We start from the raw sequence: 25,761 nt of genomic DNA, 5'->3' as shown, positions 1-25,761 counted from the left end.
TGTCTCCACTAAAAATACAAAAAAAAATTAGCCAGGCACAGTGGCGTGCACCTGTAAGCCCAGCTACTCAGGATGCAGAGGCATGAGAACTGCTTGAACCCAGGAGGCAGAGGCTGCAGTGATTCGAGATGGCGCCACTGTACTCCAGCCTGGGCAACAGAGCAAGACTCTCTCAAAACAAAAACAAAACCAATTAGCCAATTGGAGAAATCTGATGGACTGGGCATCAAATGATATTAAAGGGTTACTATAAAAAAAAATGTGTTTGACCAATCACACAAATTGAATATACCACATAGTAAAATGTGTGACTCCTAAGCTGGACATAGTGGTGGCACATGCCTGTAGTCTAGCTACTCAAGATACTGATGCTAAAGGATCACTTGAGCTCAAGAGTTTGAGGTAGTAGTAAGCTCTAATAGTGCCACTGCACTCCAGCCTGGGTGACAGAGCAAGACCCCCATCTCTAAAACAAACAAACCATAAATACATAAATTTAAAAATAAGGGTGAAGTCAGCCAACTATTTTAAAATAAAATAAAACATGTGACTCCTGATATTTTATGCTGTTCTGACCATAAAACAGGAAGTTAACGTTTTAGAACCCCTAAAATAAAATGCCATTCAAACACAGCCACATTTCAGTGAAACCAGCCACATTTTAAAGGAATCAGAAAATCCCTTTCCATTACAATGCAACTAGAAGGCCTGCATAAGTGGAGGGCCCTTCTAACATAATTTCACAGTTCCCCAACCCAGAATTCCCGAATTATTTACACTTTCCCATAATTAACACCCTTATCTTTTTTAACATGTAGGTTAGGTTGTTTTAACTGAAAACATATAACTTAAATAATGAACCAAAATAACCCAAACTCTATTCAGCACATCTCACAGAATATACATTTTCAATATCCCAGATTAGCAGGATGGAGAGGTCAGGAGAGAGATCAAAATTTAAATCTGTCAGTGATGACCACACACAGCAGCAGACTGCAAGATTCTTCTCAATAATGCAAAACATCTTTCATCTATTAATTTTCCCAGTTTTCATGAATTTAAATATTTACCGAAATGATGTAAACCCTTTAAAATTCCTAAATCCCAGTGCTACTCTATCCGCTATTATTCCAGGACCATTTCCAAAACCAAAGTTACCAGAACAGCTTAGAAATCATTAGGCGGGGCTGAAAAATAGACTCTCAGATTTAAATATATGGTTTTGGTGGGTTTGGTTGTTTCTTTAGGGGTTTTTGTTGTTTTTGTTTTGTTGTTTTGGGGGTTTGTTGTTTTTTGAGACAGAGTCTCGCTCTGTCGCCCAGGCTGGAGGTTAGTGGCACAATCTCGGCTCACTGCAAGCTCTGCCTCCCAGGTTCAAGCAATTCTCCTGCCTCAGCCTCCCGAGTAGCTGGGATTACAGGCACCCACCACCGCTCCCAGCTGATTTCTGTATTTGTAGTAGAGATGGGGTTTCTCTGTGTTGGCCAGGCTGGTCTCCAACTCCTGGCCTCAGGTGATCTGCCCGCCATGGCCTCCCAAAGAGTTGGAATTACAGGCGTGAGTCACCGCCCCCGGCCTGTTTTGTTTTTAATTCATACTTTTTGTGGACACAAGAACACATATTTGGTGCAGACTGGCTCCAAGGACAGGATATCTGAAATTATTTGAACTGAAACAATATAATTCTGCCAATAAAGACAGAAAAGACTAAAGACAATATAAAGCTTGTCATTTAAATGTTTTTTTTAAAATTATCTTTCGTTGGCCGGGCGCGGTGGCTCAAGCCTGTAATCCCAGCACTTTGGGAGGCCGAGACGGGTGGATCACGAGGTCAGGAGATCGAGACCATCCTGGCTAACACGGTGAAACCCCATCTCTACTAAAAAATACAAAAAAAAAAGGCTAGCCCAGGGGCGAAGTGGCGGATCACGAGGTCAGGAGATGCCTGTAAACCCCGTCCCTACTAGCTACTCGGGTAGGGGCTGTAGAGGCTACTCGGGAGGCTGAGGCAGGAGAATGGTGTGAGCCCAGAGGCGGAGGCAGTAGCTTGCAGTGCAGCTGAGATCCGGCCACTGCACTCCAGCCTGGGTGACAGAGGCAGGAGACTCCGTCTCAAAAAAAAAAAAAAAAAAAAAAAAAAAAAAAAAAAAAAATTATCTTTCGTATCGTGGTTTTCTTAAAACGACTACATTATCTACACTAATCATCTGGACCTCTGATGCCCAACCAAGACTAGAGTGCTCGAGTGATGACCAGGGGTCGGGTGGCTTGGTCCACAAAAAATGAGTGAAAAAGAGAAATGTTTTCATCTTGAATTCTTTAGATCCTGATCCCTCGGCGCAGAGTTCAGCGACAGAGGGCGAGGGGCGTTCTGGGCGCGGGGCGCCCTTCATCCAGCCTGGGTTCCAGTCACGTGCGTGCACGCAACTGTCAGAGCTCAGCCCAAGGAGCAACTCTTCGCATCTGTGCATTTCATCCTGAGTCAAGCCCCATAAAAATTGGAATACGTAAAAATGGGCAAAAATTGAACATTTAAAATACAGCAGTGAAAAGGGAGGAGTGCCTGCTCCAGAAATGCTCTACGCGTGGTTCATCAACGCTCCCTGGAGAGCGGGCCACGGGGATGCTCCGAGGCTCCGCCATCCCGCACGCAGGACAAAGGTGCTGAGAATGAGGCGCGCACGTCCTGCACCCGCTGCTGAGAGCCCGAAGCCGGGGCGCGCCGGGGCCGGCCGGGCACGTGCACTGGGCTCTCCGAACGCCGCGCTGCCCAGGAGCCGGCCCTGGGGACTCGCGGTTGCGGGGACCGAGCTCGCGAAGGGGACCACGCTCGCGGAGGGGCCGCAGCGGCCCCGAGGATGGGGCAGGAAGACCCCCCACGCAGGACAGCCGGTCGCGGGGGTCAGGGGAGGCTCCTCCCGGGCCCGGCCCCGCCCGACTGACCTGTGACGCTGGCCCGGGTGACGCGCTGCACCACGGCCTTCATGGCGGCGGCTGGGGCGAGTGGGGCGGCGCCGCGCTGCGTCCGGCCTCGCGACTCTGAGGGCGGCTCCGCGGCCGACGCCCTCTGGAGGTGACACCCGGAAGCGAGCCCAACGGTCCGGTCCGACTCGGTCGGCTGCTGCCCACCCCACGTCGGCCACGCCCACTCTCGGCCTGGCGATAGGCCCACCCACTCATAGATTGACTCCGCCCATGCATGCCACGCCCACCTGCTGCCCAACCGTAACCCCGCCCGTCATTGAAAAGCCCCGTCCCGGTGCTTGGCCCTGCCCCACCCACATCGGGGTCCCGCCAGAGCCCTTTGATCCCGCCATCGCGGGCCCAGCCCCTACCCAGTGCCCAGAACCCACTCTGCCCCGAAGGCAGTCTCTACGCTGGCTTTTTTCTCCAACGTACCCGAACCTAAGAACCCGTCATCACTAAGCCTTTGAATTCAGCCTGAATCCTATTTCTAATTGTATTCCTCTTTTCCACTCCTCTGCAGGCAGATCATCCCAAATTCTTCTTCCCTTATCTTCCTGCCTCAGTGGCTTCTCAGATACCACATACAAAAGGATCTGCTGCCTAAAATAGCCATTTAACTATCTCACTATTAATTCGACTTAGCCATGTCATGATAATAAATAGGTATGTGATTCTAGAATTCTAATTTCTCATTTAATACAAATACTAATAACTGGCCCCCTCACTGGGTTGTTAGATTTAAATAAACCAAACTACGTAAAAGTGCTTAGATGGCAGCAAAGGGCTGTACAACTATTACCCCAACAAATTATTATCGTTGCTAAAAATAATTCCATCTCAGCAGTCTTCACCTTGAAGGTGACTAACAGCATTGGTGGGCGTAGAAAAGGCATTGAAATGGAGAAGAAACCCTCACTTGCCCAGAAAAGACTGCAAACTAGTATGCTTGTTTGTTAAATACTGAATGCTAAATTGCCTTAATAACGTTGTCAAAGTTAACATAACCAGTAACGAGACATCATGTGCCTCCTGATACTGCACTGGGAAGGACACAACATCAATCTTGTGGTATTTCTGCCAAATAATGTATAACCTGAATCCAATCATGATGAAACATAAGACAAAAATAAATTGAGGAACATTCTACAAAATAACTAGGTAGGATTCTGAGAATTAATGAGGAATCTTTTTTTTTTTTTTTTTTTTTTTTTTTTTGAGACACTGTTTTTTGCTCTTTGTTGCCCAGGCTGGAGTGCAATGGTGCGATCTCAGCTCACCACAACTTCTGCCTCGTGGGTTCAAGCAATTATCCTGTCTCAGCCTCCCAAGTAACTGGGATTACAGGCATGCGCCGCCACGCCCGGCTAATTTTGTATTTTTATTAAAGATGAGGTTTCTCCATGTTGGTCAGGCTGGTCTGGAACTCCCGACCTCAGGTGATCCGCCCGCCTCAGCCTCCCAAAGTGCTGGGATTACAGGCATGAGCCACCACGCCCAGCCGCGGACTTTTTAAAAAACAGCAAAACTACCTGTAATCCCAGCACTTTGTTAATTCTGGGTTTCTGGCATGGAGCTTTTAAAATTCTTGGAATTTCTCAAGAGACAGGAGTATCTTTGTTATTCATGAGCTCCTTGATTATTCCTGAGTTTACTAACAGGACAATTCAGATTGGGAGCTGATCACAGGAAAAACCAATCCTGACTGGATGTCTGAGCCAGCCCAACCTGTGGGAGGGGTAGAAGACAGAGATTGAGTTCAACCTGTGGCCAATGATTCAATCAGTCATCCTTACATGATAAAATCCCAGGAAAAACTCTGGACACTGAAGCTACATGGAACTTCCTGGTTGCTGAACACATTGATGTGCTGGGAGGGTGATGGCCCTGATTCCACAGGGCGAAAGCACAGAGGCTCTGTGTTTGATACTCTCACAGACCTTGCCTAACATATCTCCTCATCTGGCTGGTCCTAATTTTTATAATAAAACTATAAATTATAATTACAGCACTTTCCTCAGTTCCATATGTCATCCCAGTGCATTATCAACCCTGAGGGGGTCATGGATACTCCTGACTGTGTAGCCAGTTGGTCTGAAGTGCAAGCGGTTTGGGGACACCCAAGTGTGGTTGGCACCTGAAATAAGGGCAATCTTTTTGGGAAACATACCCTTAAACTTGCAGGATCTGTTCTAACTCCAGGTGATTCGTGCCAGAGTTGAACTGCAATTCACCAGTTGGTGTTCAATGAAACCCAAAGCCCTCCATACCATATTCCACCATAAGAGTCATACCCTTTCTTTTTTTTTTTTTTTTTTTTTTTTTGGAGACAGAGTCTTGCACTGTCACCCAGACTGGAGTACAGTGGCTCGTTCTGGCTCACTGCAACCTCCGCCTCGCAGGCTCAAGTGATTCTCCTGCCTTAGACTTCTGAGTAGCTGGGATTACAGGTGCTGCCACCATGCCTGGCTAATCTTTGTATTTTTAGTAGAGACGGGGTTTCACCATGTTGGCCAGGCTGTTCTCAAACTCCTGACCTCAAGTGATCCACCTGCCGTGGCCTCCCAAAGTGCTGGGATTACAGGTGTGAGCCATCGCACCTGGCAAATCCCCACTTAAATAAGTGGCTCCACTTGTTTCCTGGAGCCAGCAGTGACCTGTGATTGCTCTCTTCCCCATTCCCTAAGTATCTCGTCCATCAGCAAATCTTCTCCCTCTCCAAAACCTATCCCAAAGTGCCCTCTTCTCTCCACCCCTCCCGCATCATCCACTCCACCATTCTTTCCCATTTGGATTTCTACAACACCTTCCTCACTGGTCTTCCTACTTCCCCTTTGTCCTTCTCCAAGCCATTCTCCAGGTGCAGATGAAAGTGATTCTCTTAGAATATAAAGTCTTAACAATCCAGACTCTGACCACCTTTAAATTCCTCAAATAGTCATTGGTTGCTACCTCAGGACTTCAGGATCTGCTCTTGCTCTACCCGGAACAGGTTGTTTCCTCTACCTCCATTCACTCTTTGTACAACATGCTCCTCTCCTGCCTTTAGGTTTTCAGCTTCAATGCCACCTCCTCAGACAGATCTTCTCTGTCTGCACCAAGAAAAGTAGGTGTTCCTGCTCCCTGTTTTTCTCATGTTTGTCCCGTGGGTTTTCTCTCATAATGTTCTGGCAACTTTCAATGACTCTATTTGCCTGGTAAGCTGTGTTCTTCTACCTGTGTCTCTCATGCTTACCACTGAATCGTCAGTATCTAACAGTACCTGGGGCTCAGGTAATATTGCCAAAGGAATAAATGTGAGAAGCCAATTTTTTGGCTTAACAGTGTATCATGGATTTACAGTATTTCTCTATTAATAGATGTGCAGATGCTAAGGGCTAATATATGTATTGTAATTACCCTAAACAGTTTTTTCTGTTGATGAACATTTAGGTCTGAATCAGCTGGGATGTTTTTTGGTTCATGGAACTCAAAATGACTCAAACTTTTAAGAAGTGTGTTATTTCCAAGTAGCTGGGACTACAGGTGCCCACCACCACACCCTGTCGAGGCAGGAGAATGGTGTGAACCCAGGAGTTGCAGCTTGCAGTGAGCCGAGATCGTGCCACTGCACTCCAGCCTGGGCAACAGAGCGAGACTCCATCTAAAAAAAAAGAAAGAAAGAAATGTGTTATTTGTGCACTGTTTTTTTGTTTTTTGGTGTTTTTCTTTTTTTTTTTTTTTTTTTTTTTTTTTTTTGAATGGACCTTAGGAAGTGCAGTGGCCTGATCTCAGCTCAATGCAAGCTCCGCCTCCCGGTTCACGCCATTCTCCTGCCTCAGCCTCCCGAGTAGTGGGACTAAGGCGCCCGCCACCTGGCTAGTTTTTTGTAATAAGACGGGGTTTCACTGTGTTCACCAGGATGGTCTTCAAGTGATTCTCGGCCTCCCAAAGTGAGGGATTAAGGCTAGCCACCGCGCCCGGCCTTTTTTTTAATGACCTTAGGAAATGTGACTTAGCCCAATTCAGCTTCAGTCTTCTTATCTGTAAAGTGGGAATAATATCTTGTCTTCAAGATTGCAATGAGGAGTAAATATAACACAAGAGCACTCAAAAAACGATCTTGCAGCAAACAATCTAAGTATATTTTCACAACCACACAGACATGATGGGGCCATATCTGTCATTTTGGAAATAATAGGCCATATCATTAATCTTAAAAGTCTAATTCAGGCATTAAAGCAGAGCTCCCCAGAGGGTTGAAAGCCCAGTGCTAGAACCCGCTGGAGCACAGCACCCGAGAAAGCATGGTTCATTCCACCTGGGTGAGTTTCTATTGCTAGGAGCACCTTAATTCCATCACTTCTTTGACATCAGCCATTTCAACGTTTTTCTCTAATCTATCAGCACACAAATTGGGGAGTGATTTTCTTCTCTGGAAATGGATTAGTCCAGGAGATTCTCATGTTTGCTTTGAAGTATGCTGGATCTGAGATGGAAAAATCCAAAAACATGGCCAGATGGTCCTCTGATGTGAAATCACCAGAAAGTCTCTGTGAACTCCACGTGCCTAGTTCCCATCTACACATGTCCTTCCAGAAAATCCACTCAAAATACCTCCTCACCTTGGATGTTACCTTGATTCACCTACAGTGTTTGGTGAGGCACCAACTACAGGGCAGGCCCGGCCCGGCCACTGAGCAACCAACCGAGTCCTGGGACTTCCAATGACCTAAGGCAAAAGGTAGTGAGTTCTTTCAATGTCATCTTAGGGCACTGTGTTTAATGGGCTCACTCAAGAATTATTTAATTAATTAGGGAATTTAATGAACTAGGGTACCTTTGTTTGACTCATCATCTACCTTTTTTTTTTTTTTTTTTTGAGATGGAGTCTCGATCTGTTGCCCAGTCTGGAGTGCAGTGGTGTGATCTCAGCTCACTGCAACCTCTGCCTCCTGGGTGCAAGTGTTCCTCCTGCCTCAGCCTCCCAAGTAGCTGGGATTACAGACACGTGCCACCATGCCCGGCTAACTTTTGTATTTTTAGTAGAGATGTGGTTTTGCCATGTTGGCCAGGTTCGTCTCAAACTCCTGACCTCAAGTGATCAGCCCACCTCGGCCTCCCAAAGTGCTGGGATTACAAGTGTGAGCCAGTGCGCCTGGCCAACATTTTTTTCTTTTTTTTTTTCTTTTCTTTTTTATTTGTTTGAGACAGGGTCTTGCTCTGTCACCCAGGCTGGAGTACAGTGGTGTGATCATTGTTCACTGCAGCCTTGAACTCCCAGGCTCAAGCAATCTCCCACTTTAGTCTCCTAAGTAGCTGGGACTACAGGTATGCACCACTGCACCCCACTGATTTTTTATTTTTTGTAGAGACGGGGTCTCGCTATGTTAGCCAGGCACCATCACCTACTTTTAATTAAAAGCTTGGATTTTGTGAAGCTTCATGTTAACTTGTAAACTTTTCTTGGATAAAAATAAAAATAATTCTGTCCATTAAAAAATAATAACCCTAAGTTTAGGGCTTTATCCCCGCTAGAACATTAACCAGAAATCTTATTCTAACACTTTTTTCTCAAGTGCCTAAATAACCTCTGGTCCTTTCTTCTTCTTTGAATCAGCTTTATCATCCTGCTGGTTTTCTCATTTACAAGTTGAACAAATATTTGACATTTGCTCATTCTTGTATTTGACTCATGTTCTTAACTTTTGAAAAGTATACTTGATGGTCCTGAGCCTCTATATGTCACAGATACAGAGTGGGACTTTAACAGTATTCTTCCATAGCTGGGTGGCCTTTGCCTGCACAGCACATCCAGGGTCCCCAAGACCACCCCCAGGTTCAGTGATTTGCTGGGAGGACTCACAGGATTCAGCATATAGTTATTGTCACATCTGTGGTTTATTACAGCAAAAGGATATGAAACAAAATCAGCAAAGACAAGAAGTGCACGGGGCAAAGTCTGAAGGAAAACAGGCACAGGCTTCCAAAGCCCTCCTCCTATGGGGTTGCAAGGGACACATTCTTTTCCTCTAGCATTGATTTTTTTTTTTTTTTTTTTTTTTTTTTTTTTTTTGAGATGGAGTCTCACTCGGTCAGCTCACTGCAACCTCCCTTTCCTGGGTTCAAGCGATTCTCCTGCCTCAGCCTCCCAAGTAGTTGACATCACAGACATGCACCACCATGCCCGGCTAATTTTTGCATTTTTAGTCGAGGGGGGGTGTTTCACCATGTTGACATGCTGGTCTCAAACTCCTGACCTCAAGTGATCCACGTGCCTTGGCCTCCCAAAGTGCTGGGATTACAAGCGTGAGCCACCACGCCCAGCCTGACACTTTTCAAGTGTGGTCTACCAGGGTAGCTCAATAGAGACTCAATTTAAGTTTTTTTGGGAGTTTTAAAATATAGACACCCTCTACATAACACATAAATTATAGGTGGGTGGAGGCAGGGTGAAGGGTGGGCTGGACATAGAGAGATGTTTGAGTCTGCAGAAGCAACACTTGGACCCCCAGGTACCCACCCCAACTTCTTGCACTTCACTCAGGAAACCTGAGGTTTCTGCTTTGCCCGGAGCAGAGGAGGGGGATGTGGCCCCGGATTCAATGGAAACCCTTATTCTAAACAACCATCTCCAAACCCCTCCCCAGTCTAGTTCCCGGGATTCCTACAGCCAGGCATCTACCCTCAATCCCTGTGGGAGACTGGAGAGAGGACCCTTCTCCTGGGAACTGATTGACAGATGCTGGCATGTCAGTACCTCCCACTAAAAAAATCTGGCTTGCTGTCTCTAGTGGACATTTGTCATAGTATTTGTCTTCCCAGCATTTTGTGAACATCCTATATTTGGGGAACTTCTCACCTTAAAACTCCACATATCCCCACAGTAGAAGCCAGAAATTCTTTCCCAGACTTAACTGCAGCTAAGGCAAAGGAATGTGACCAACACGCCCTGAGTTAGGCATCCCCAAGTTAAACTAGATTCGGAAGCGAGTGATAAGCAGGCTGCTCCAGGAAGCCATTCTGATGTGGGGTCTTCAGAAACTCCCTGCTCAGAGGTACCGGAGGCAGGGGCCCGGCAGGAACAGCCTATTTTGCCAGCATGACCCCACAGTGCCTGTACCTGGTGGTGGCCTGCCAGGATACTTGGGGTGCCATTCCTGGCTGCACCGTCTATGTTTCCCTGATGATCCCCCTAATTCTAGGAGTTTCCCAATATCCTTTCCAAAGTTCCTTTTCAGCATGAACTGGCTCCAGTTCTGTGGTGTGTTGCTAAGAATCCCAACTTCAACACCAACCACCAGTAAAAAGCTAGTCATAACTTATCAAACACCTACCCCTATCCTCAAGCTGCAGAAGGCTCGTGAAAGGTTCTTAAATCGATGCCCGTACAATAAGAAGGGACATTAGACAAATGCCTCCAACTTGAGACAGAGACAAAAACGAGTCACGCAAAGGAACTTATAGCAGTACAAGAAGAAAGAGTAAGACAACTTAGAACACCTTCAGCCATCAGAAAATATTGTATTCATCAATGAATACGATACCATAAAAAGGAACTAATTTACAAGAGCTTTCTATAATAGCCAATATTAAAATGCAATTAAAAAGTTGGATTACAGCCAGGCACAGTGGTGCACACCAGTAGCTCCAGCTACTCAGGAGGCTGAGGTGGGAGATTCACTTGAGCCCAGAAGTTCAAGACCAGCTTTGGCAATATAGCAAAACCCCATCACAAAAAAAAAAAAAAAAAAAAAAAAAAAAAAAAATTGTATTATAGGAGACATAATGTATTGCTTAGTTTTTATTGTCTGTTTCTCTGCTGGAAGCTAGAACTGCTTGAGGGCATTGTTTATATAGTACTCAGCACGCAAAGCAATGCTGGCTCAGCGTCCTGTGGCAGGCAGGGCTATACAAACTGGCCCCAAAGTCTGAGGAAGCTCAGAGGCCAAAAAGGAGGCTGACAAATCTGGTTTCTTAGAAAGAAATATTTAATAGGGACTTAGAACAGAAGCCATGTCTGTGTCTTGGGTGGCTGCCAGGCAAGATGGTGGATCCCCGAGCAGTCACCCCTCAGACCCAGGGCTTTTATACCGTAGGGAAGGGGTGCTTTAGCAGGGATATGTGGGACAACTGAAGTACAATAACATCAAGGTTGTTGGATCTAAGGGCAGGATTGACTGTAAAGACAAGCTCTTACACAAGGAACAATAGATAAGATGCAAATCTTAGAGGTATTCATGGACCAAGGGTTAATCAGAATCCAACATGGCAGATCAGCATCCAAGATGGACTTGCTTTGTCCTCCACAACCAAAGTAGGGACTCAGCAGGTGTCTGTTGAATGTGAAGGATAATGGAATACACCACCAAAAAATATGCCACTTTGGCATAAGATTTATTTTGAGCTAAAGACACTTGAAAAATAGCAGGTGCAGGAAGGGTGATCTGACCTCCTCTTTTCTTTTTGACAAAAAGAGATAGGCCGGGCACGGTGGCTCACGCCTGTAATCCCAGCACTTTGGGAGGCAGAGGTGGGCGGATCACCTGAGGTCAGGAGTTCGAGACCAGCGTGGCCAACATAGTGAAACCCCATCTCTACTAAAAATACAAAAATTAGCCGTGCATGGTGGTGCACCCCTGTAATCCCAGCTACTCAGAAGGCTGAGACAGGAGAATTGCTTAAACTCAGGAGCCGGGGGTAGGAGTGAGCCAAGATCATGCCACTGCACTCCAGCTTGTGTGACAGAGCAAGACTCTGTCTCCAAAAAAAAAGAAAAAGCAAGAAAGAGATAAAACTGCCATGTGGAAGATGCCCTCCCTATAGCAGGAGGAAAGAACCATTCTTATCACCAGAGATGGAGAGTCAAGGTCGAGATAATTCCATACAAACAGGCCTTGTTTAAATAACTCTTATCCTCCTCTGGTTTCCTGTACATTTTAGTTATTTTTCCATAGTTGCCTCTTTTTGTTCAACTCAGTATATAACCAGTTAGGTTTTGCCACTTTGGGTCCCCATTTTTCTATGGGGGCTTCCATGTGTATGTAAGAATCTGTACACTTTACTTTGGCTAATCTGTTTTATGTCAATTTAATTCTGAGGCCCAGCCACAAACCCTAAAAAGTATGGGTAAAATTTTGCCTCCTCCACAGTTGTATAAGTAAATGAATGATCCTCTCCCTGAAAAGTCGAAAATAAAGAGATCAACAGTAGTTAAGAAAAAGTATAAAATAATAAAAAGTAGTCTGGAATGTCTATTAGGAATTCCAGACACACAGAAAAAAAATTAAAAGGCAAACGGAATTCCTAAAAAGAAAATGCCCCAGAACCAAATAAGAGTTTCCATAAACTAAGAGCCTACTGAATGATCAGCCTAATCAATTTTTTTTTAAGCCACACTAGGTGCATCATTGTAAAATTTCAGAACACTAGAGATAAAGGAGGTCCTAAGACCTTCTGGAGAGAAGAAAACAGGTAATAATCAAAGATTAGGACTTTTCAGCTGAAATATTGGAATTGCTAGAATACAGGGGACTGATGCTTTCAAAATTCTGAGGGAGAGTAATGATCAAACCTGGGGTTCTATACCCAGGCCAACTAGTAATTGAGTATGAGAATACGATAAAGACATGTTCTGGTCGGGCACAGTGGCTCATGCCTGTAATCCCAGCACTTTGGGAGGCAGAGGCAGGCAGATCACTTGAGGCCAGGAGTTTGAGACCAGCCTGGCCAATATGGTGAAACCCCATCTCTACTAAAAATGCAAAATTAGCTAGGTGTGATGGCGCAGGCCTTGTAGTCCCAGCTACTCGGGAGGCTCAGGCATGAGAATCACTTGAACTTGGGAAGCGGAGGTTGCAGTGAGCCAAGATCGCACCACTACACTCCAGCCTCGGTGACAGAGCGAAACTGTCTCAAAAAAAAGACATGTTCAGACATGAAAAAGAGACAAAAAATTATATACCCTTTCTCAGAATTATGGGGACACGGATCGAGAAAACAGAGATCCATTATAAGATGGCAAAGGAAACAGCAAAGAAAAATGTATGCGAAGCAGAACTAGAGTGATCAGTCCAGATTGTAGCAAGAAGACAAAGAGCTCCAAGATTTAAAAAGAGAAAAGAGAAACTGGGAAGGTTTGTGTGGAAAATTATATTGTGAGGTTAGAGGATGTGGAAAGAATGAGAGAGAAACATCAAAGAAACAAAGCAAATGAAAAAAAGAATGCAGTTAACTCCAGAAAGAAAAGTTATATGAGAAACAATTATAGCTTACTTACTTGGCTTATCAACAAACTATGTTTGCATAGTTAAAACAGGGTAACTATCAATTATTGATTCATCAAAAATATGCAATAGTTTTACTGGTTAGTCAGTTGGAAAGAAGGATCAAATCCTGATTAATAAATCCCATATATGATTGATAAATTAAAGATATTAGTAAAAGCTTATTATTTAGAAATATGGACGTAAATACAAAAAAAAAAAAAAAAAAAAAAAAAAACCTAATAGTTGAAAGCGAGGAGGGATAAAGCAGGAACTGTTTTTTCGGTTACAAACTTTTGATCACTAACTTTTTAATGCATTTGCTGCTTTGTTAAAAATATAAAAATTAATTTCAAAAAAGTCATGCTGGCTAATACTATAGAAACCAATTGGAGGGGACTCCAAGTAGAGACAGAGACGACAGGAAGTTGAGGCTACATAAGCAAAGAGGATGGAGGATTTAAGTAAGGTAGTGTTAAAGGAAACGGGGAGGTGGGAATGGAGTGGAATATCTGCAGTAGAAATGATGGGACCTGGTGGCTGGAGGAAGAAGGAACAAGAAGAGGGAGAAGTCTAGAATGATAGGTTCCTAATTTGAGGAACTGAGCACTCTCTGAGAAAGAGAATGGAAGGAAGAGCAGGCTTGTGGGTGATGGCAGCAATTTAAGTTATGGACAAAGCTGAGGCAGCTAGACATCCAAGTAGCAATGCTAGATGGACATGGATCTTGAGTTCAGAATGCTGGGCTGAAATAAGAGAATTAGATATAGCAAAGAAACCCAGCCAGGTCCCAAGGAAAGCTAGCCCAAATGTCCCCTTAAGCCCCACCAGTGTGCAGATCCTGGGTACAGACTGCCAGGTGAGAACAGAAGTTCAGCTGTTTATCCTAGGTGTGCTCTATTAACAACTCTCACCTGCCAAGTGCCACAGCCCTTCAGCCCTTGCCCTTGGTTTCTCTGGAAGTCCCTCATGTTAGGAAATGTCTTCCAAAAGGTTCATGCTACTGTTCCCATCTCTCCCATACTTCTGATTAACTTGCTTCTCACCTTCCCTGTCTACTGTCGCACACTGCTTCTCATTCATCAGTTTGATGCCAACCAAGATGGTCCACTGGAATACACAGCCAATTGGCACGAATCCATGCTTGACCTGATATCCCTTGGGAAGTTGAGTCTCTGCTACCAGCATCTGGAGCTGTTGTGATTTTGGAATCTTTGTCACTAAGGCTGACTGCACCACAGCACTCCTCAGGCCACCCATATGGTGGAACTGACACCAGTGAGAAATCAAGATGAGGATCTGAAGGTCATAGCACTATAGAGGAACCCTGAAATGTCTAATTCCTGTCCCACCACACATCTCTACTCACAGGGTCCTGATAGCTATGAACAGGAAAACACTACCTACATGAAAAACAAATGCCACATTATTCATAACTGAGGCAGTCTCTATAATCCATAGGCAGGGATCTGATAAAAACTGAACCGAGTCTCTTGCAAGGGTGGAAGCCAAACACTGGGTTGAGGAGAGGCTGGTCAGACTTTGGCACTGCACATGGGAAGTAGAATCTTCTTGGGATACTTGTATTACTCCAGAAAGATGGGAAAAGCAGCTTGTGTGCAATAAGAAAAGCAAGGCCGAGAGCCCAGGCAGGCTCAGCAAGTGGCTGCCTGCATTTCAGTCCCAGTGTCAGGTGTTCTGAAGACCTCAACATACTCTGCATTTTTTTTTTTTTTAAGATGGACTCTCGCTGTCACCAGGCTGGAGTGCAGTGGTGCGATCTCGGCTCACTGCAACCTCCACCTCCCAGGTTCAAGCGATTGTCCTGCCTCAGCCTCCCAAGCAGCTAGGACTATAGGCCCATGGTGCCATGCCCAGCTAATTTTTGTATTTTTAACAGACAGGGTTTCACCATGCTGGCCAAGATGGTCTCGATCTCTTGACCTCGTGATCCGCCCACCTCGGCCTCCCAAAGTGTGGGGATTACAGGCGTGAGCCACCGCTCCTGGCCCATACTCTCTGCTTTAATTCTGAGTGGCAATACATTTTGTATAAACACCCCCTTTTGATTTAAGTTCACTTGTTTGTTGCCTGCAACCAAGAGACCACTGAGGAAACTGGTCCAGCATCAATCATGTCGTTCTGACTGCATTCTCAGCATTAGAATAGCACTGGCCATAGCTGGTGGGTAATCCACACCTGCCGAAGGAATGAGGGGTATGTGCACTAGTCCTAAAGAATAGGTCCAGTCTATTTAATTCAGAAGTTACAATCTAATTTATATCATACTTACCCAGTATGCAGTAGTACCCAAAGGGCTACTGTAGATTCAGTAGAATCCCAAACTGAATGTGGGGATTTGCTGAAACCTTAAAATGGCCAGTAAAGCTGTGCCTAATAGCAACATGAAAGAAATACAAATCTTCGGCCGGGCGCGGTGGCTCAAGCCTGTAATCCCAGCACTTTGGGAGGCCGAGATGGGCGGATCACGAGGTCAGGAGATCGAGACCATCCTGGCTAACACGGTGAAACCCCGTCTCTACTAAAAAAATACAAAAAACTAGCCGGGCGAAGTGGCGGGCGCCTGTAGTCCCAGCTACTTGGGAGGCTGAGGCAGGAGAATGGCGTGAACCCGGGAGGCGGAGCTTGCAGTGAGCTGAGATCCCGCCACTGCACTCCAGCCTGGGCGACAGAGCATGACTCCGTCTCAAAAAAAAAAAAAAAAAAAAAAAAAGAAATACAAATCTTCCTTAACTAGTTTCAGGAAATCAAGCTTATGGAAGCTTTATGTGAAATTTCACATGTCTTTCACTCATGCAAATACAGAGGAACACCTCTCGAAAATGCAGATAGTAGGCCAGGTGCGGTGGCTCACACCTGTAATCCCAGCACTTTGGGAGGCCGAGGCGGGCGGATCACGAGGTCAGGAGATCGAGACCATCCTGGCTAACATGGTGAAACCCCGTCTCTACTAAAAATACAAAAAACTAGCCGGGCGTGGTGGTGGGCGCCTGTAGTCCCAGCTACTCAGGAGGCTGGGGCAGAAGAATGGCATGAACCCGGGAGGCAGAGCTTGCAGTGAGCCAAGATTGCGATACTACACTCAGCCTGGGTGACTGGAGTCTCCCTCTCAAAAAAAAAAAAGAAAATGCAGCTAGATTCCTGCAAGAAAATATTTATTGCAATTATTAGTGATTATGTTTTACAGCAATTTTAAATACATACACTTTTCACAAACACAATGGGAATCGAGGCAACTATCAAATTTAAATGTTGAACCAAGTCCTGGTTTTCAGAATTCAGCAGCCAGTCATGGTTCTGCACCAGGGCCACCAGTCCACGATTTCCAATACTTGAGGATCTTTTCTGTAATTGGAACAAAATCTTCTTTATATATGATAACTGTTTCCACATAAAATCCTTTTGGGTGTTCAGATACTTCACTGGGTGTTTCAGTTGTTAAGCCATCCTTTCGGTCTACTTTATCACCATTAAGAGAGAAAAAAAAAAAAGAACACCTGAATTATTAACTTAGAAAGCAGTCACTAAAGTCTTAGAAATTAAGATAAGAATTATGTTCACTCCCTCCAACCCCAATAAGGAAGAAAGGAATGAAAAGGAAGGGAGGGAAGGGAGGGAAGGGAAAGGAGGAAAGAAGGGAGGAAGGAAGGAAGGAAAAAGAAAAGGGAAGAGAAGGGAAAGGGGGAGGGAAAGGAAGGGGAGGGCAGGGGAGGGGAGGGAAGGGGAGGGGACAAGAGGGGAGGGAAGGAAAGGCCAGGTGCGGTGGCTCACGCCTGTAATCCCAACACTTTGTGGCAGCCGAGGCGGGTGGACCACCTGAGGTCAGGAGTTTGAGACCAGCCTCACCAAGCTGCTGAAACCCCCTTCTCTACTAAAAATACGAAAATTAGCCAGGCGTAGTGGCATTCGCCTGTAAGCCCAGCTACTGGGGAGGATGAGGCAGGAGGACTGCTTGAGGTGGGAGGTAGAGGTTGCAGTGAGCCGAGATAGCACCACTGCACTCTAGCCTGGGCGACAGAGCTAGACTCCATCTCAAAAAAAAAAAAAAAAAAAAAAAAACATTCGCCGGGCAGTAGTGGCCTGCGCCTGTAACCCCAGCTACTCGGGAGGATGAGGCAGGAGAATCGCTTGAGCCTGGAGAAGCAGGTTGTGGTGAGCTGAGATCATGCCACTGCACTCCAGCCTGGGCGACAGGGTGAGACCCTGTCAAAAAAAAAAAAAAAAAAAAAAAAAAAAAAAGAAAACATAAACATGGATATTAAAATATTTTTACTTTATATATATAAAAATATAAAATATTTTACCATATATTATATATAAAGTAAATATATATAAAATTTTTTGGGGGGTAGAGATGGTGGTCTCCCTATGTTGCCCAGACTGGTCCCCAACCCCTGGGATCAAGCAATCTGCCACCTCGGCCTTCCAAAGTTATGGAATTACAGGTGAGAGCCATTGCACCCGGCCAAAATGTTTTTAAACGCCTAATGCTGGACACATGTACTTTCAGGCCACTGATAGCTTCATCACCAAATGTAATCTTCAGCATAGTTTTTACACAACAACTTTACTGATATATAATTAACATATCATACGATTAACCCCCTTAAAAGATACAATTTTTTTTTTTTTTTTTTTTTGAGACGGAGTCTCGCTCTGTCGCCCAGGCTGGAGTGCAGTGGCCAGATCTCAGCTCACTGCAAGCTCCGCCTCCCGGGTTCACGCCATTCTCCTGCCTCAGCCTCCCGAGTAGCTGGGACTACAGGCGCCGCCACCTCGCCCGGCTAGTTTTTTGTAGTTTTTAGTAGAGACGGGGTTTCACCGTGTTAGCCAGGATGGTCTCGATCTCCTGACCTCGTGATCCGCCCGCCTCGGCCTCCCAAAGTGCTGGGATTACAGGCGTGAGCCACTGCGCCCGGCCAAAAGATACAATTTAATGTTTTTTTAGTACATTCAGATTTGTGCAACCAGCACCACAATCAATTTTAAAATATTATCATCCACATAAGGAATCCATACCTTTGGCAGTCATTCCCCATCTCCCCAACCCTTCAGCCCCTAGCAACCACACTGATCAACTTAATGTCTCTATACATTTCCAGCATATTTTTCAAAGCTGAGAAACTTTCCTCCCTTTGCGCCTAGTAACTGGAAGATTTTAATACGCCTTGACTGCTAAAAGTCCTGAAATTGCTAGCCATATATCTTGAGGGACAGTAGTATTGAAGCATCACTCTTTAAAAATCACCGGACAGAGTCTCTGAAAATCCACCTTGCACTTTACACAGATTCTTCCAATTCCGAGTATAGGGACGGCCCTATGCAGTAAATGACTAAGATTTAGGTAACAATATTTACAAGGTATTAATAATTCCTGGCGTCTAGTTCTTTGCAGATTTCATTTAACAAACGGCTGTTAGCACCCGTTTCAATTAGTTTTGCAGAATAAACCTGGGGTTTACAGAACAGGGAGGTTGTTTCGACGACCCCCGGGGAACTCTCCACCGAAAGCCGTGTGTCCCGGGGCACGCCCCGCCGAAGAGCCCTACCTGATGACTTCGCCATTGTCCGGTTGTAGTAAAACAGTGAGCCAAACACAGACCAGGCGCCGATCCCGTAGACTACCGACATCCGCCGGTACCAGGCCGTGAACTCTCTTTTATACATGGGTACGCCGGCGAGTGCCTCGATTCTCGCAGGCCCACGGCGGAGGCTCGACTTCCGGTGAGGGAATCGCTGCCATCCCTGCCGCCGGAACCATCAGGGAGCCGCCAGTTTTCCGCGTCCGCTTCCGGCTCTGCCCCGATGCATCTTGGGGCCTGTGGTTCGGAAAGTTGTTCCGGTGTCCGGACTTTCGGATGCAGAGCTGTGGGCGTGCGATACTTCTTACCACGTGACGAGGACTAAATGACAACTTCTTAGAGGAGAAGCTTCTCACTTACAAAATTGTAATGCCTTCATGGGCTCCAGACGGTATCTGAAAAGGTTATTTCCAATTCCTCTTCCAGTTTTCAGATTTGCAGGGATACCGTTTGTCTCTCCCGGCAACTCTTCTTTTCCCCCATTTTGCTTTCCGGAACTCTGGGTGAACTTTAAGTACCTCCAAGCCAAAGCTAATCCCTCCGCTAGGCTCTGGGTCTTTTTTCCTGCCTCAGGGGCCTTTCGCCTCATTGACACCCTAAGCCCTCCCCCATCTTCATTACTGACGTTTATCATTCATACAAACGTGCCCATGTCTCAAAAACAAAAAATCTCCTTCGACTCCGTCCAGCTCCAGCTTTTGTCTTATTCATACATTTTTTTAAGGCAAGATGCCCTCAATAGACTGAAAAACTTAACACACTGAAGAGCAAGTGTGATGTGCTTGGCACAAGGCAGGATCGGTAAATTGACATTAAGTACTTTTCAGACATACTCAAACTTGGTTTCGGAAGCATTTGCCACCACTGACCCCACCTGCACCTTTCATGGCTTCAAAAACATCCTTTTCCCTGGTATCCTTCAGGGTTCTTTTCACCTTGCCCACCCTTTAAAAACTGATGTTCTGCCCTACAGTAATATATATCGACAAAACTTAACTCTGAATGGATCACTCACTTAAATGTAAAAGCTAAAACAATTTAATATAAGCCTAGAAGAAAAAAAAGAGGAGAATATGTTTGCCATCTTGGAATAAGCACAGATTTCTTAGAATAAAAAAGGCATCCCAGGCCGGGTGGCTCATGCCTGTAACCCCAGCACTTAGGGAGGTAGAGCAGGGAGGATTGCTTGAACCCAGGAGTTCCAGACCAGCAAGGCCATCATAGTGAGACCCCATCTCAGTTTATATATATATACATAAAACAAAAATGGATAAATAGGGCTTTTTAAAAAAATAACATTTTTGTTCTTTGAGGGTCACAGTTGAGAAAATGAAAAGCCAAGCTACAGAATAAAATATTCACAATAACATATATCTAACGAAGGACTTGGATCCAGAATATATGAGGACCCTTTACAATTCAGTTATAAAAATACAACCCAACTAAAAACCAGGCAATAAATTTGAATAGAACAAAAGAAGATATACAAATGACCAATAAGCACAGGAGCATCATTAGTCATCAGAGAAATGGACATTAAAACAATGCAATGGCCGGGCGCGGTGGCTCAAGCCTGTAATCCCAGCACTTTGGGAGGCCGAGACAGGCGGATCACGAGGTCAGGAGATCGAGACCATCCTGGCTAACACGGTGAAACCCCGTCTCTACTAAAAAATACAAAAAACTAGCCGGGCGAGGTGGCGGGCGCCTGTAGTCCCAGCTACTTGGGAGGCTGAGCCAGGAGAATGGCGTGAACCCGGGGGTGGAGCTTGCAGTGAGCTGAGATCTGGCCACTGCACTCCAGCCTGGGCAACAGAGCGAGACTCTGTCTCAAAAAAAAAAAAATAAAAAAAATAAAAAAAATAAAAATAAATAAAAATAAAAAAATAAAAATAAAACAATGCAATAAGAGACTATTACACACCTACTAGAGTTGCTAAAATCAGACTGAGAATGCCAAGAGCTGTAAGGATTTGGAACAATTGGAACTCTTATTGATGGGAACATAAAATGTTACAATCTCTTTGCAAAACTTAGTATTTAAAAAGTTGAACATATGCCTACCATATAACCGAGGCATTCCATTTCTAGTTATCCACGAGAAATGAAAACCTTTGTCTACACACAGCCATGTACATGAATGTTCATAGTTTTCTCGTTTTTTGTTTTTTGGTTTTTTTTGAGACGGAGTCTCGCTCAGTCGCCCAGGCTGGAGTGCAGTGGCGTGATCTCGGCTCACTGCAAGCTCTGCCTCCCGGGTTCACGCCATTCTCCTGCCTCAGCCTCCCAAGTAACTGGGACTACAGGCGCCTGCCACCACGACCGGCTAATTTTTTGCATTTTTAGTAGAGACGGGGTTTCACCGTGTTAGCCAGGACGGTCTGGATCTCCTGACCTCGTGATCCACCCGCGTTGGCCTCCCAAAGTGCTGGGATTACAGGCGTGAGCCACAGCGCCCGGCCTCATAGTTTTATTCTTAATAGGAAAAAATGGAAACCACCCCAATATCCATCGAGTTAATGGCTAAACAAAACGTGGGATACCACTTGGCGATAAAAAGGAACTACAGGCTGGGTGCAGTGGCTCACGCCTGTAATCCCAGCACTTTGGGAGGCCGAGGTGGGTGGATCACCTGAAGTCAGGAGTTCGAGACCAACCTGGCCAACATGGTGAAACCTCGTCTCCACTAAAAATACCAACATTAGCCGGGCGTGTTGGTGGGCGCCAGTAATCCCAGCTATTCCGGAGCAAACTATAATGGGAGAAAGCTGATCAGTAGTTGTCTGAAGTAAGGGTGTGGAGAAAGAGAAGGACTAAAAGGGGTCTGAAGAGACTTGGAGAGGTGATGGCAATGTTCTCTATGTTGATTAGTTTGGTGGTTTGTCAAGATTTATCCAATTGTATGCTTTAAATCGGTGCAGTTTACTATATGTGAACTATAGCTCAATAATTGTAGACAAAACAGAAAAATTGGTATTGTTTCAAGCTTGCGTCTCTTCTCATCCTTCTCATCAGCCTTACTCATGATACCTATTTTATTTGTTAATAACTCTCAAATCGGCCGGGCGCGGTGGCTCAAGCCTGTAATCCCAGCACTTTGGGAGGCCGAGGCGGGCGGATCACGAGGTCAGGAGATCGAGACCATCCTGGCTAACACGGTGAAACCCCGTCTCTACTAAATATACAAAAAAAAAAAAAAAAACTAGCCGGGCGAGGTGGCGGGCGCCTGTAGTCCCAGCTACTCGGGAGGCTGAGGCAGGAGATTGGCATAAACCCGGGAGGCAGAGCTTGCAGTGAGCCGAGATCGCGCCACTGCACTCCAGCCTGGGCGACAGAGCGAGACTCTGTCTCAAAAAATAAATAAATAAATAAATAACTCTCAAATCTACTCCAGATTCTCTGAAAGCAAATTCATGTTACTGCCAACCTGCTATGCATCCTCGGCTGCATATTCCACAAGCTCCTGAAGCTAAAAAAAAAATGTTCAGAATTGAATTTATCAGTGCCACTCCCACAGGAAACAAACCTTCCCTTTCTCTTCCCTAATTCAGAGAGTGATTGAGAAATTTCCCAAGCCAGAAACTTGGAATCATCTCACCTGACATCCTATCTGTCACCTCTGTCTAAATACCGTCTCTGTTTAGGCCTCATTTCTCACCTGGATTAGTCTCCTCTCATCCTTCCCCCTCTGGAGTGTGTTTCAAACCTTAAATTATCATTTCACCCTCTGCCTAAGATAAGTCAGAGGCTTGCCTTACCTTCAAGATGGAGTTCAATACCCACAAAAATTAACAATTAATAAAAAGATGGAGTTCAGAGTCCTTACTGGGCATACTGGGCTCAGTGACCCCTTCTCACGATGGGTGTTTTCCACACAGCACTATCACCCCACCACCCCCTACATTCTGTGGAAAAAGTCACTGGTACCCCAAGGTGGGACCTGCATGGCCATGTCATATCATGCTGTTCCCTCAGTTCCTTAACTCACTGACACTTGAGAGCACCCCAGAGTTAGCTGGGTCTATCATACACTCTTTTTTCTGTTAATTTGAAACAGAAAAGCTGAAGAAGGATGTTTTGGCCTTAATCTGTACAGACAGCTTTATGTATTCTTCTATATGATGTGTTAAAAATGACATCCAAAACTAAAAATATTCTTGGAAAAAGCACAGAAAATAAAAGCTCTTGGAATTTAAAATGTAAATGTTCAACTTTTTTTTTTTTTTTTTTTTTTTTTTGAAATGGAGTCTCCCTCTGTCGCCCAGTCTGGAGTACAGTGGTGTGCTCACTGCAACCTCCACCTCCCAGGTCCAAGCGATTCTCCTGCCTCAGCCTCCCAAGTAGCTGGGATTACAGGTGCCCATCACCACTCATGGCTAATTTTTCTATATTTTCAGTAGAGATGGGGTTTCACCATGTTGGCCAGGCTGGTTTTGAACTCCTGACCTCAAGTGATCCGCCCGCCTTGGCCTCCCAAAGTGCTAGGATTACAGGCGTGAGCCACCATGCCTGGCCAATGTTCAACATTTTAAGATAGGAAACTCAAAAGATAGAATATCGGAATAAATCCAGCTGGTCCAACATCCAATTAATAGGAGCTTCCAGCTTCATTTTCTACATAGCACTCATTACCTTCTAATGTATCATTTACTTCATTTTTTTGTTTGTTTGTTTTGGTTTTTTTGAGAGGTGAAGGGGTGGCCTGCCCCTCCACACCTGTGGGCGTTTCTCGTTAGGTGGAACGAGAGACTTGAGAAAAGAAATGAGACACAGAGACAAAGTATAGAGAAAGAAAAAGTGGGCCCAGGGGACCAGCACTCAGCATACAGAGGGACCCAGGCCAGCACTGGTCTCTGAGTTCCCTCAGTATTTATTGATCATTATCTTTATCATCTTAGAAAAACGGAAGTGGCAGGATAATAGGATCATCATAGGGAGAAGGTCAGCAGTAAGACATATGAATAAAGATCTCTGTGACATAAGTTTAAGGAAAAGTGCTGTGCCTTGATATGCATATGCAAACATCTCCATAAACCTTTTTAGTGCATAAAGAGCAGCATTGTAAACAGAACACACAATGGGATTTTACACCGAGATGTTCCATTGCCCAGGGACAGGCAGGAGACAGATGCTTTTCTCTATCTCAACTGCCAAGAGGCCTTCTTTCCTCTTACACTAGTCCTCCTTAGCACAGACCCTTCATGGGTGTCAGGCTGGGGGACGATCAGGTCTTTCCCTTCCCACGAGGCCATATTTCAGACTATCACATGGGGAGAAACCTTGGACAATACCTAGCTTTCCTAGGCAGAAGTCCCTGCGACCTTTGGCAGTGTATGTGTCCCTGGGTACTTGAGATTAAGAGAATGGTGATGACTTTTAACCAGCAAGCTGCTTTCAGGCACTTGTTTAACAAAGCACACCCTGCACAGCCCAAAATCCGTTAAACCTTGAGTCACCACAGCACATGTCTCTTGCAAGGACAAGGTTGGGGGTAGGGTCACAGATTAACAGCATCTCAAATACAGAACAAAATGGAGTCTCTTATGTCTACTTTCTATATAGACACAGTAAGTCTGATCTTTCTTTTCCTTTCCCCACAGAGACGGAGTCTCGTTCTGTTGCCCAGGCTGGAGTGCAGTGGCACAATCTTACTGCAACCTCCACCTCCTGGGTTCAAACAACTGTCCCTGCCTCAGCCTCCCAAGTAGCTGGGATTACAGGTGTGCACCACCGCGCCCGGCTAATTTTTGTATTTTTAATAAAGGGTTTCACCATGTTGGCCAGGCTGGTCTGCACGCCGCCGCGCCCAGCCATATCATTTACTTCTCACATTGTTACTGTTGGTCTTCCCTAACTAATGCATAAGCTCTATTAAAACAGGAATTTTTGTTTTATTGGCAATATTCCCAATGCCTAGAAGACTACTCCATGGACAACAAGTACTGGATAGTTATTTGTTGAATTAATGAAAGAATGGCTCCAAAGATCTGAGATTATCTTGGGCCTATACTTTTAGAGCCAGTGGGTTAGTCTGTTTTTGCATCTCTGTAACAGAACACCCGAGACTGGGTAATTTATTTTAAAGAGGTTTACGGTTTATGTTTATGGCTCATGGTTCTGTAGGCTGTACAGGAAGCATGGTGCCTGCATCTGCTTCTGGTGAAGCCCTCAGGAAGCTTACAATCAGGGCAAAAGGCGAAGAGGTAGCCCAATGTATCACATGGCAAGAACGAGAGGAAGAGGTGGGGGAGGTAACACTTTTTAAATTTGAGAAAGTCTTTGTCCCCCAGGGAGTGCAGTAGCATGATCTTGGCTCATTGCAACCTCTGCCTCCTGGGTTCAAGCCATTCTCATGCGTTGGCCTCCTGAGTAGCTGGGATTATAGGCGCCCGCCACCACGCCCAGCTAATTTTTGTATTTTTAGTAGAGACAGGGTTTCACCATGTTGGCCAGGCTGGTCTCGATCTCCTGACCTCAGGTAATCCGCCCACCTTGGCCTCCCTAAGTGCTAGGATTACAGGCATGAGCCACCATGCCCAGCCAACACACTTTTAAACAATCATACCTCATTTGAACTCAGGACAAGAACTCTCTCATTTCTGTGAGGATGGCACCAAGCCATTCATGAAGGATCCACTGGTATGACCCAAACTCCTCCCACCAGGCCCCACCTCCAATCCTGGGGATTACATTTCAATGACAGACTTGGAGGGGACAAATATCCAAACCATATTGTCTGGCAAAGCTGTAAAGTATGAAGACAGAATAGATTTGCAGATATGCTGAGATCCAGTGAATTCTCCCCAAGTACTCCTTTTAGTAAAAGTCATCTGAGATTGCAAAATGCCTTATGGAATAAAGGGAAGAGTGGAACTAACCCAAGATTCCAAACAGAAGAAATTCCTGGATGACGGTTGTACAGCAGATCAAAGTGATTGGCCCCTGTTAAA

The 25,761-nt window shown here is 45.3% G+C and overlaps 2 protein-coding genes across 5 annotated transcripts in view; both read right to left on the bottom strand.

Moving 5' to 3' along the window:
- Nucleotides 1–25,761, bottom strand: part of DTD1 (D-aminoacyl-tRNA deacylase 1) — a 333,903-nt gene that overhangs the window by 170,464 nt on the left and 137,678 nt on the right. For all 3 annotated transcript variants that reach the window (XM_050745423.1, XM_050745424.1, XM_050745422.1), the window contains exon 2: nt 2,944–3,137. In XM_050745423.1, coding sequence (XP_050601380.1) covers nt 2,944–2,986 — 43 coding nt within the window. In that variant the 5' untranslated portion in view covers nt 2,987–3,137. The remainder of the gene's footprint in view (nt 1–2,943; nt 3,138–25,761) is intronic.
- Nucleotides 16,368–19,033, bottom strand: SMIM26 (small integral membrane protein 26). 2 transcript variants are annotated; one of them, XM_050745410.1, is made up of 2 exons: nt 18,779–19,033; nt 16,368–16,688 (listed from the first exon to the last, which is right to left on the bottom strand). In XM_050745410.1, exons 1-2 carry the CDS (start codon nt 18,894–18,896, stop codon nt 16,519–16,521), a joined length of 288 nt encoding a protein of 95 aa, XP_050601367.1. In that variant the 5' UTR covers nt 18,897–19,033; the 3' UTR covers nt 16,368–16,518. The 2 variants fall into 2 exon arrangements, with proteins under 2 accessions (XP_050601367.1, XP_050601368.1); XM_050745411.1 differs by having other exon boundaries at nt 16,368–16,685.

The sequence above is a fragment of the Macaca thibetana genome, chromosome 10, assembly GCF_024542745.1.
Source record: "Macaca thibetana thibetana isolate TM-01 chromosome 10, ASM2454274v1, whole genome shotgun sequence".
Taxonomy (NCBI): domain Eukaryota; kingdom Metazoa; phylum Chordata; class Mammalia; order Primates; family Cercopithecidae; genus Macaca; species Macaca thibetana.
The sequence above is the reverse complement of the archived record's forward strand: the minus strand, read 5'-3'. Positions and strand labels throughout refer to the sequence as shown.

Bases quoted from the DNA above. Each gene is read 5' to 3' on its own strand.
- SMIM26 (XM_050745410.1), bottom strand. From the start codon at position 18,896: ATGTATAAAAGAGAGTTCACGGCCTGGTACCGGCGGATGTCGGTAGTC. The intron at 16,689-18,778 runs GTAGGGCTCTTC...ATGGTGATAAAG, and splicing joins GACAATGGCGAAGTCATCAG to TAGACCGAAAGGATGGCTTA.